Source organism: Typopeltis vanoorti, chromosome 12, assembly GCF_054136105.1.
Source record: "Typopeltis vanoorti isolate ZY-2024b chromosome 12, IOZ_Tvanoo_1.0, whole genome shotgun sequence".
Lineage (NCBI taxonomy): Eukaryota > Metazoa > Arthropoda > Arachnida > Uropygi > Thelyphonidae > Typopeltis > Typopeltis vanoorti.
The window spans coordinates 37,974,280-37,986,366 of record NC_143560.1 but is presented as its reverse complement, the minus strand read 5'-3'; the positions used below and the strand labels follow the sequence as shown (position 1 = coordinate 37,986,366).

The 12,087-nt window shown below is 35.4% G+C and overlaps 1 protein-coding gene across 1 annotated transcript in view; it reads right to left on the bottom strand.

The window, feature by feature from the left end:
• LOC150100709 (transforming growth factor-beta receptor-associated protein 1-like) overlaps positions 1-12,087 on the bottom strand; it is a 407,043-nt gene that overhangs the window by 259,558 nt on the left and 135,398 nt on the right. Inside the window, exon 11 of the mRNA XM_090401548.1 lies at positions 2,685-2,789. Within this exon, the coding sequence (XP_090257674.1) occupies positions 2,685-2,789 (105 nt within the window). The remainder of the gene's footprint in view (positions 1-2,684; positions 2,790-12,087) is intronic.

Sequence of the window (12,087 nt, the reverse complement as noted above, 5' to 3'; positions counted from 1 at the left end):
TTGCATAATTTATCACATTTAATTTATAACTCACGTTATATGAAAGTCTTTTTGTTTTGCACTCATTTTTTCTAATTTTAAGATAAAAATTTTAACGACTTATAAAAAATAATTCAAATGAACCGTACAAAAGTGCATATGTTTACACACTAATGACTACTGACACTCTAAATTGGTGATTCACCCACATGCAGCGAGATAACTTAGGTACCTACCTTCAATGGCATACTTGTTAATTTTATTAACATATTGCGCCAGTAATTGAACTTTGCTAACAGCTTCGGTACAGTGTAAAGATTCAGACCTTCGGACCATAAGACGCACCCCAATTTTCAGTCGATTTTTCTATGTAAAAAGGTGTGTCTTATGGTCCATAAAAAAATACGGTAATTTCTTCAGATATATTATTCTTTGTTGTCATTAATGAACCTAAATATTTAAAACTATCTACAACTTCAAAACTGTATTCGCCTATATTATGTCTTGTAATATTTTTATTTAATGCCTTTCCACATTGCATATATTTAGTCTTCTGTTCATTAATTTGTAATTCAATTTCTTTAGCATTTCTATTAAGTTCTTCAAATTTCTCTCCTAAATCTTTTCTCTTCTCTTCTCCTGTGACTTATTACTGCTATATTGTCTGCATATGCATATATTTGTATTAATTTATTATTAATAAATCCTCTCATATTTAACTTTATTATTGCTTCAAGTATCGAATTAAATAAATTTGCTGAAAGAATATCTCCTTGTCTTACTCCACAGTTTATTTCAAAGAGGTCCATTAATTCCCCTTGTATTTTAACTATTGCTTCGGATATTTCTAATGTAATTTTAATTAATCAAATTAATTTTCCTGGTATTCCCAGTGTTTTCAAGCTATGTATTTTTAAGCAGATATATTTGTTCAAAAGACTGCCATTCTTTTGTGGAGACAATGTAAACAGGAAGTGTGTATGGCCACTACTTATTTGGTCATTAATAAGTAAAATGTTAGGTCATTTATCAACATCAAGTCATAGGATTTGGATTTGGAAAGGAAAGACACTTAATTTCTTCAATATACTAGAGCTTGGTATGAAAGGAGGCATGGTGAACCAGCACAATATAAATGATGCCCTTATAATACCCAGGATTTAGATTATTCTTGTTTTCACATTCCTCTCTCTCTCTCTCTCTCTCTCTCTCACACACATGCAAAATTAAATTTATCAATTATAATCTCCAACTTAACCCAGTCTTAGTTTTCCATATATCAAGCAATGTCTACCAGCCAACTTTCAGACATTGCTGATGCATGAATGATTAATCCATATTTCTAACACTATCTCAGGTTTTCTCTCTTCAACTCGAGGCAGTTAGTTCTTTAGGTATCCTCATTTTTTGAAAAGTATTGTTAGGACCATTGGTTCAACTTAGGACTGCAAGTAGTATCAGCATTAGGATTCAAGTTTTATCTTCACTGCAACAAGTATTTATTCTTGTTGCAGCTAAGATATAATTGGAATTAGAACCAAAAAACTTAGGACTAAGTGCCAAACAAGTAGTATTTATAAGATTACTCTCATTATATAGATGTGCTTTTTCAAGTGACTGTCAAATAAATCCATACAGCTCTCTACCGAAATCTCTAAACTAGTGTTCATTATTTTTTTCCTTTTTCTGTACTATCCTTAAAACTTGAATGATTTTTTTTTTTAAATTGCCAAGCAACAGACTAAGATGTTCAAGTCAAGCTTTAGTTGTATTTTTACTCAGTTTGGTGTTATCTATGCTCCTAAGGATAATTGTGATAATGGAAATATCATTTACGCTGACAATTTGAAGTTTCACACTGCATTCACATATGTGAGAATTAACTCTGAATGTAAATGAGAGCCTGTGTAGCTCAGCGGATGTGGCATTTGCACACCACAGTGCTTGACCACAGGAAGGAAGACTTTGTTTCAAATCTAGTCAGCGACAAGAAGAAATTTTTCTTAGCCTTTTTTCGACCGGTTCCCGAGTTAGTCAATCTCTGGCACGAGCAATCATTTTTTTCCTCCCGGAAACTCGGTTTTTTCGTCCCGTAAACTCAAGAAATTTGACTGTAGAATCCACATTATTTCAGACATTAAATATATTGTGTTAGGGTTATGGACCACGAGATGGCGGCACTTGTTAAGCTGTCTCTCTCTTCACTGTGTGCCGCTTAATTAGTGATAGCCTTGGGCCAGCTATCTCTGATTGGGTACCAGTGGAGACTGAACTGCCCACTCAGTCTCCAAAAGTTAGATAGGGCTGAAATGGCCTTGCCTATTCCCTATACGGGAATAAAAAAGGCTTTAGCTGATTTTTTTTTTATGCGAAAGTGAAAAGTATGGTACTTTGATACTTCAAGAATCAATCACTGTTTTATCTCATAATTCTTTTTTAAAAATATATAATTATCACAGAATTTTTTTACCTCTTATAACAATTCACAGCTCAGAATCAATGAGTGATAAGAAGTTTGCAATAATTTCATGCTAAATAGTCTCAACATGAGATTTAGAAATATCAATCCACTAATACAGTTGAATCTGCTAATGTCTGTGTGTGTCACTAAACCTAAATTACTGATTAAGACATTTTCTTTTAGAATCAAATGTTATTACAGAGTTTCTAGTCACTATATAAAAAGAAAGGTGTATCAAAATTACCTCTCGAACATCCAGAGATCCTAATAGAAATAACTGCTTTGCTTCTTCAAAGTGAAACTGAGAGAGCTCAATAAATCCAGCTTGCTGATGGATTCGCTGCAAAATCTGTCAAGCAAGCAAACAAATCATATATTATCAATTATTTTCTTCATTTTTAAATGTTAATTAAAGTGATAAAATTTAGTATCCACATTAGTTGAAGAAATACTAAAAGACAGAAGAGGTAAGAGAATGAGAGAGCAAATTCAAAATAAGTTATTTACTCATAGTCCATAAAAATGTACTGTCAAGTTTCAGTGTAGTGAACAGGTACAAGGGAATTTTTGTTATTGTGAAGGTTTGCTACAGTAAATTTATTTTATCACTGCAGTGATGCTATGAGACTCTGGATTGGACTTTTCAGTAGTTTGTTATAACAAGTTGGTCTGCCATAGTTGCATTTGATTTGGAAGAGTTGAACTGGATTTCATTTCAGCTAATGGCTAAAGATGAATGAGTTTTTTTGTTTTTTTTTTAGGCTTGGTGTCACCCAAATAACAAGAGCCAAAATCTGACAGCAAGTTGCATTTTGTATGTGTGTGTTCTATTGCTACATTAACATAAACATAATTAATCTGTTATATAACACTGTCTGCTTCAAGAACAGAACATTTGATGATGATGAAGTTATGAATATAATTTTACAGTCAACTCAATACAGCAAATACTGCTATAACAAACCTGCTCACTATAGCAAATGTGAAGATCTGGTCACCTGGTTTGCAAGAGGAATGAAGATATACATTGGAGAGGGTCTAGAGAAGATGAACAGGGGAAGGAGGAGCAGAGCAGTGATAGGAAGGAAAAAATCACTTAAATATGAAGGAGAAGGTACAGTTACATACAGAAAAGATTTTTCATAGTACAGAAGAAGACTGGGGCAGAACCTTGATTAACCTTGCAAGCTGGATGAGGATAATGTGAAGGAAAATGAGGACATGTTTTTTGCATGGAGAGTTAGTGAACAGAATGCACTGCCAGAGAGGGGGGGGGAGAGTAGCAAGTGTGTAAAAACAGTGAATAAGTTAAAGAGATGAAAGTGGAGTTGATAAAGATGAGGCAAGAGATTAAGCACATGAGGAATGAGCTGCAGAGGATTTCAGATTTGCATGAAAATGTGAGGAAGAATAGGATGAAAGATGGCCTTTTGAAAGAGATTCGAATGATTGGCCCTGTATGAAAATTCAATGATTAGAGGTGTGGTGAGTGAAAAGGTGCACAAGGTTTGTTTTCCAGGAGATTGAATGAACAGGATAATTGAAACAATGGATAAGAGGAGTAAGTGGGCAAAAGAGTGGACAAAAAAGTGGGACTTGGGGGTGATAGTGGATAAGGATCTAAAATTTAGGGGACACATCGCCAAAATTTTGAAGACAACACAAAGACTTCTGGGAATGATGCGGAGGACACTGACGTGTAGAAGTAGGGAGATTCTTGTTCCATTGTAATAAGGCTTTGATTAGGCCACACATGGACTATTGTGCCCAGATTTGGTCACCGGATTTTCAGACGGATGAAGAGATGCTTGAAAGGGTCCAAAGGTGACTGACTAAGGTAGTTTCTGACCTCTGGAATGTTGAATATGAGGAAAGATTGAGAAGATGTAATTTGTAGAGTCTGGTGGAGAGAAGGAAGGGGGGGGGGGGTATGATAGAGACCTACAAGTTGGTAAGGGGTTGTTATAAGATCAATGGTGGAGAAGTTCTACAGAGAATAGTGGGAGATCAGGGGAGAACCAGAGGTCATCCCTGGAAACTGTATAAAGAGGGTGTGAGTAGGGGAGCGAGATGCAGGTTTTTTTCGTGCAGAGTTGTGAATGATTAGAATGCCTTGCCTGAGAGTGTGGTGTCTGCAAGGAGTTTGAGTGTGTTTAAGATACGGTATGATGAGATGTCTGTGTGTGTGTGTGTGTGTGTGTGTGTGTGTGTGTGTGTGTGTGTGTGTGTGTGTGTGATAAAAGGATCTCCCAGATGAGTCTTTGACGATAATAATATAATAATAATAAGAGTTCATAGAGTGCATATTGGCACAAATGATTTGGTTAGTAAAAAGGGGATGTAAGAATGGATGTCACAGGGCTAGTGAGGAGAGTGAAAGATAATAGTGTGGTTAGTCAGCATGTTGCCCAGATATAACGATGAGTTTAGAAGGTAAGCAAAGATTATGAATGATATGATAGCAGAGCAGGTTGTGTGTGAGGAGAAAGAAGTTCATTTTGTGAATGTGCGAGATGAATTTCAAGGATAAATGGAGCTGTATAAAAGAGATTGGCTACATTTAAATGGATTTGGTATGAATCAGCTGGAGAAACTGTTGCTACAATAGAAAGTAATGACTGGAGTGAGTGGAAAACCTGAGGAAGCAAGAGATCAGGATAGGAGGGGAGTTTGCAAATAGAGAAATGATTGCATGAGCGAAGAGAATGGGGGAGAAGGAACACAAAACAGACAGGGAAATGGTGCTGTTTAGAGCTGACAAGGAGACTGTGTGAGAAGTGTAGATATGTGAGTGCAAGAAAGGATTAAGACAGTCAAAGATGTGGAGGTAACAAATGGAGGTGTGGGAGAAGTGTAATACCAGTGACGATAGCTAGATGGGGCAATATGGAGTTATATCTGAGAAGTGGGGTCAATGGAACTTGTTAGAGAACCAGAAATGAGTTAGTGTGAATATTTCGAAATGCCAGAAATATTAGTAATAAAGAGAAAAATTGCAGCATTGAGAGAATTTATTCATCTATCTAAAAATTTCTGGAATAAGTGAGACATGGTTGGATGAGGATAACATTCTGACAGGAATAGAGCTGGAGGGTTATGTAGTTTTTCATGAAGACAGACAGGGCAGAAAGGGAGGCAGAGTGCTGTTGATGATGGCAGAGGAGTTCTACCTATCTGAGGTGGAGATGTTACATATGTAAAGCTGTTACATAAGTTACAGGAGATGGGATATGATTATTCTTTGGTAAGAGAATAGCTGACTGACAGATATCAGAAAGTGATATATGAGGGCTGTGTTTGCAAGATTTAAGATGACTGTTGATGTACCACAGGGATCAGTCCCTTAGTTCACTTTTATTCAATCTTCACATTAATGTTATTGGGAAGAATTTGACAGGAAACATATAGCTGCTTGCTAATTATGCAAAGATAGGCAGGGTAAACAGGATGCAAATGACATTCAGCATTTGCATGATGATTTGTACATTTTCCAAATTTCAAATTGTGGACATGTGAAAATGGCTGTCAGTTCAATGTTAGAAAAGTCTTCGCTAATGTGATGAGGTATCTAATAGCGTATACTAGAAGTATCAGGAATAAGAGGGAGAAGTTATTGGCACTGGTTAGCGCAACCTTCCAAAAGTTATAGGCATTAGTGAGACTTGGATAACAGCAGGTTATGTAATTACAGAGATAGAATGTGATGGGTTTAGTATTTTCAGGGAAGAGAGAGAGTGACAGGATGGGTACTACTGATGATAGCAAATGAATTGCAGCCAATAAGAATAGGAGTCAGTCAGGCAGATGGCAGTTTTTTTTGCAGCAATCTGGTATGAGATTAAGGCTAATAGGACAAAATATACAAATAGTTGCTGCTATAGGCCAAGGATGATGTGTAAGACATGCATCAGCAGATTAGTACAATAAGTGCAAATCATATAATTATTATGGGGACCTTCAAGATCACAAGGCAGCAAGGAAATGGAATTTATACACTTACTGAGAGATAATTACATGAAGCAGAATGTGATGAAGGGGACTCAGGAGATGCAAGTGTTGGATCTGGCTATAAGATCAGAAGACCTGTCTATAATTAATGTGAATGCATTGCCTCAAATTGGGAAAAGTGATGATGTGGATGTAGTAAAACACAAGGAAATTTCAGTTAAGAAAGGATATTATGCAGAACTACAAGGCAGGTGATTATAATACATGTAGGAGGCAGCTTATGGCATAAAGATCTGCAAGGGAAGGATTTTCACGGTGCATGGGGAATGGTCAAGGGGTATCTGGATGAAGCAATATCACAATGTATACCCAAGGTCGAAGGGTAAATTAGATAAGAGTTACATGGATGTCATCAAACAGTATCATTAAGCATGAACTGCAAAAAAAAAAAAAGAAAATGTTATAGAGGGTATAAGGAGAAAAATGACCACCAAGTTCATGAATAGTATAAGGATTAGGTAAGAAAGGTGACATGCCTAGCAAGGAAGGCAAAATCAGATTATGAGAAGAAATTAGCCAAGCAGGCCAAAGGAAATCCTAAAAAGTTCTTTTGTTATGCAGTAAGTAAGAGGAAGAATGACTATGGAAGGATAACTTTAATATGTACTGATGGTAGAGAGGTGACAGAAGAATATTAAATAGCTGAACTATTGAGTGACCACTATGGAAGGGTATATCATCCAAGTGAGGATACTGCTATGGCAGAGGTGACAGGGGGAGATATGAGAACACAGATTGACGACATGGAAGTACTTTGGATATTGCATAATCTCAATGCAAATACAGCTGTAAGATTAGATGGGATATTCACTAACATGTTATGAGAATTCACAAGGGAATTAGCAATGCCTTTGACTAGACTGTTTAATTTAAGTCTCAGTTCTAGCAAAATCCCATGGGAGTGGAAGGAGGGCAAAATAATTCCTTTGCATAAAGAAGGAACTAAGCCTGTTCCTTGTAGCAACAGGCTTAGTGTTAGCAAATTATAGACTAATTAGATCTCAGGAATGGTGGTAAAACTACCAGAAAAGTAGGTCAAAAAGAAAATTCAGGAATGGGTGGATAAGAATATGATACTCTATGAGAGGCAACATGGATTTGTGAAGGGTCAATCATGTCTTAATAATTTACTAACTTTTTTATAATAGAGTGACAGCTGAGTTGGATAAAAGGAATGGCTACATGATCATACTGCTGGATTTTGCAAAGGCATTTGACAGGATATCACACGAAACTATGTTACGTAAACTGGAACAAATGGGAATAGATACAAGGTGATATGGATGATAGACAGATGCCAAAAACTAGTATATGGAAGAGCAGAATCCAGGAGAAAGCAGGTGACTGCTGGTGTGAAATAAGGTTCTGTGCTTGGACCACTGCTGTTTACTTGGTACATAAATGATATAGGAAATAATTTGAAGGAAGATATTCAGTTGTTTGCTGATGATGCAAAATTGAGTATAGTTAGTTATAGTAATAGTTAATCAAGGTGATGCTGAGCACTTGCAGGATGATTTAAATAGGCTGACAGATGGGCTAAACATAATGGATGTTAATGTGGAAAAGTGTAAAGTTATGCATTTTGAGATAAAAAGAGTACAGGCTGTGTACTCAATTGATAACTTGTACTCCAGGAAACTGATGAAGATAGGGATTTGGGATGGTTGGGGATAGCGAGGTGAAGTTCAGAGGGCATATTGCAAAGGTGGCCACAGCAGCACATAGGATTACTTGCTTATTGAAGAACACAAGAATATGTAGAGATAAGGAAGTTATCATTCTTTTAATAATGCATTGATACAGCCACATCTGGATTACTCTACAAATCTAATCACCTGTACACATTAATCTACCTGGGTTTCTTTCGGATGAGCAGTAGAGAGGATCTAGAGGTGAGTGACTAAGATGATGAGTGGTCTTGGGAATATTCCCTGTGAGGATATATTGAGGATTTTTGGGTTGCAAAAGTTAGTTGATAGCCAAAAAGCAAAAAGGAGGGGATGTGATAGAAACATTTAAGTTACTTAAAATGATTTTATAGGATTAATACAGAGGAAATATTTCAGTATTCGGTTGGGGGAAATTGGGTAAGATTGTGGTCGGCAAAGGCGTGAGGACTAGATTTTTCACTTGGAGAGTGGTGAATATGAATGGAATGGGTTGCCAGAATCAGTTGTGAGTGCTTTGTCTGTTAATGGTTTCAAGGGAGGTACAACAGACACTGTGCAGATAGTTTGGGTCTCCAAAATGAGTCTTCACAGACAAGGAAGTTATCATTCTTTATAATGCATTGATACAGCCACATCTGAATTACTCTACAAATCTAATCACCTGTACATAGTAATCCACCTGAGTTTCTTTAAGATGATGAAGTGGTAGAGAAGATCTATTGAGATGCTTGTGCAATAATAATAATATACCAGTGGGATGATGCTAGAAGAAAAACTGATTGATCCCTAAACTGATCAATTTTTGGAGGTTTAGTAGATAAGCTGAAGGTTAGTAGATAAGTTGAAGTGCAGGGGCCAGATAACAAAGACTGCAATTACAACTCAGAGGATAATTGCAATGCTGAAACAATAGCCTGTAAAGATAAGGAAGTCAGTTTGGTTATATGACTGCAACTTGACTATTGTGAGCAGATATCCCCAATTTCCAAGGTCATATACACAGTGAAGATTGTGTAAAGGAGAGCATTATTAGAGATGATATTCAGATTGTAGAATGCAAATTACAAGGATAGATAGATAATTTGTGGATCAATGTAAATAGTAAATAGGAAAAAAATGAATGATATGTTAGAAACTTAAAAAATTTGGAAAAGGGTCACATAAGATACGACTAGATGGAATTTTTCATTTTATAGAGCTGAGAATGAATGCTGTCAAGATAAAGATGTGAGAGTTTGCTTTTCCTCTAGAGTGGTGCATAACTGAAAGGCTTGTCCTTGAAGATGATAGGTATAGATAGTGCAAATGAATTCAAGAAGAGATATGAAAGCTGGTGTGGGCAATATGTGGCCTCCCTTGATTAGTCTGACTCCCTGGTGGTCTCTGATAATAATAATATATAAAAAAATTAATCAAAAAATCTTTCACAAAAAAAAAAAAAAAAAAATCTTAAAACCAGCAAATATCTGAATAGAAAAACCTCTCAACAAAAATTCAAGCCAAAAAAACTTTCAGTGCAAAAATTCATACAAAAAACTTTCACAACAGAAAAATTCTATAACCACTTCCATGAGAATAAAGTAAATCTGCTATTTTTCAGAATTCAAGTACTGTCTGCTGCTTTAATTATTCAGACCACAGTTTATGTAATTCTTTTGGTCACAAAGGTGATACTTTCTGTATCAACTTTGTGACCAAACTCTTAGAGATATGACAAACATCAGATCTCTAAGAGTATGCGAAACCTAGAATCCTCTCTTTCTGATCTGCTCCAGCTCATAATTTCCTTATCACACTTTAATGCATTCATTTGCTATCTTTCTTATGATTCAAATGTTGATAACAACTCTAATCCTTTTGAACATTTACCTCTGAAGCTTGATTTTCTTATTGTTTTTACTCAAAAGTTGAAAAACCCAGGTTTTTCAAGAAAGTTCACAATAATTCTCCCAGATCTCTCTATCCCCCCCCCCACATTTTCCAACCGCCCTTCCTTTCAATCATACTCCCTTCCTTTAACAGCATATGAATGTATATCATCATACGCTGGGATGCCACTGATCAAGAAGATAGCCAGTAACATCCTACAAAAGGTATGTCCGAATTATTCTTTTTATATATTCTTCATATATCTGTATATATAAAACATCAGTAATACCCTAAAATTTGAGTAAAAAGCCAATGATATTATGAAAGAGGCACTCCTAAACAAAAATAGGCTAAATAGCCATAAAAATAATATTTACTTAGAGGAATAACAATGGAATTTTCCCAGAAATAATACCTATATATATATATATATATATAATATTTGACTGCTGAAAATCGACATCTAAGAATATAGTTCAACTGTAAATACCAGTGTGGATAGTGCTGAATAAGACAAAAACTGTTAGATTTATTAGCAGTTCCTTATGATAAGAGGATGTTATATACAAATTATAGCTTTTTTTTTTGTTTGTTTAGATAAAATCTGCATGCTTTTTTTTTTTTTTTTATCATTATCATTCTCCAATCTTTTATTTTTATTTCTACTACTATTTTTACTATTCTTTCTCATTAAAATCAAATGCTAGACTACATGAAACCAAAATAAAACCAAGTAATTTCTGTTGGTTGTTGGATAAACTACAAGCATAAACATTCTGTATGATTAATTTCCTAGGGATTTGCTTCAACAATGAAATACCATAACTTGGCATAATCAAAAGAATTATAAAAATGGAGGAAAACTCATAAAAAACTTTATTAATATAGAATTTTAGCTTAAGTGCCACAGGCATCATCAGCACAGGATCACAGCATAACAATTAAACAACACTGAACAATTCTAAAAAGTTTCGCCTGAGTAGCTAATGTAAGATAGCTAAATAAGGTCAAATTTCCTAACTCACTTAAAAAAGAAATATATATATATATATATATATATATATATAAAAAATAAAATTAAAATTAAAAATAAATAAATAAATAAATTTTTTTTTTTTTTTTTTCAGAATTCATTTTTACTCGGTTGGAATATTATTCAAAAAGCTTTAATGACTATTACCAAGAGATGGGAAGATGGTGTCAAAAACCTCAATTTATTTTTAGACCACCTAAACAAGTGTCATGAAAAAATCTCTTTTCCCTTTGAACTGGAATCCGATGACTGCCTCCCCTTTCTAGACCTGAAACTTACCAGATGTGCTGAGAGTATTAAAATCTCAATTTTTAGAAAGCCTACTCATACTGATAGATACCTTCATGTTTCATCCCATCACTAACCCCCACAAAAATTTGGTATTATTTCCACCTTAGCTCACCGAGCCAAATCTTTACTTACAGAAGAAACAGAAATTGAAAAAGAACTCCTTTTTCTTAAAAAAACTTTTATTAATAATGGTTTCTCTCCTAAGAAAATTGACAAATTTCTTTCCCCCAGTCACTCAACTACTTCTGAAGATCCTTCTTCCCCCAGAGCCTTCATCTCTTTGCCTTACATCAGCTCTCTTTCACCAAAACTGGCAAAAATTCTCAAGAAGTTTAACTTCAGAACTTGCTTCACTGCACTCCCAAAACTTCGTTCAATACTTAGTAAACCTAAAGAGAAACATCTTCCAACTCAGTTTCCTGGAGTGTACAAGATTTTATGTGATTGTGGAAAGCCATACTATGGCCAGACTGCTAAATCCATCCTTCTATGTTTGGAAGAACACCGTAGAGATATCTCCTATAACAGGACTAGAACCAGCGCTCTCTCTCTCTCTCTCTAGCCACGTTCTCTTTTCAGTTAACTCAGACGAAGGCCGCCAACACATTGTGAACTGGACTCAAACTTCTAACATCCATGTGTGCTATAAGCGTAAGAAAGACTGTTGAATCTAGAGAAATTTCTCTAGATTCTTCTCATATCAACAACAGCCTAAGTTTCAATCTCTCTGATGCACACATTGCCTCTGTTCAGTATACTACACGCGACAGCGT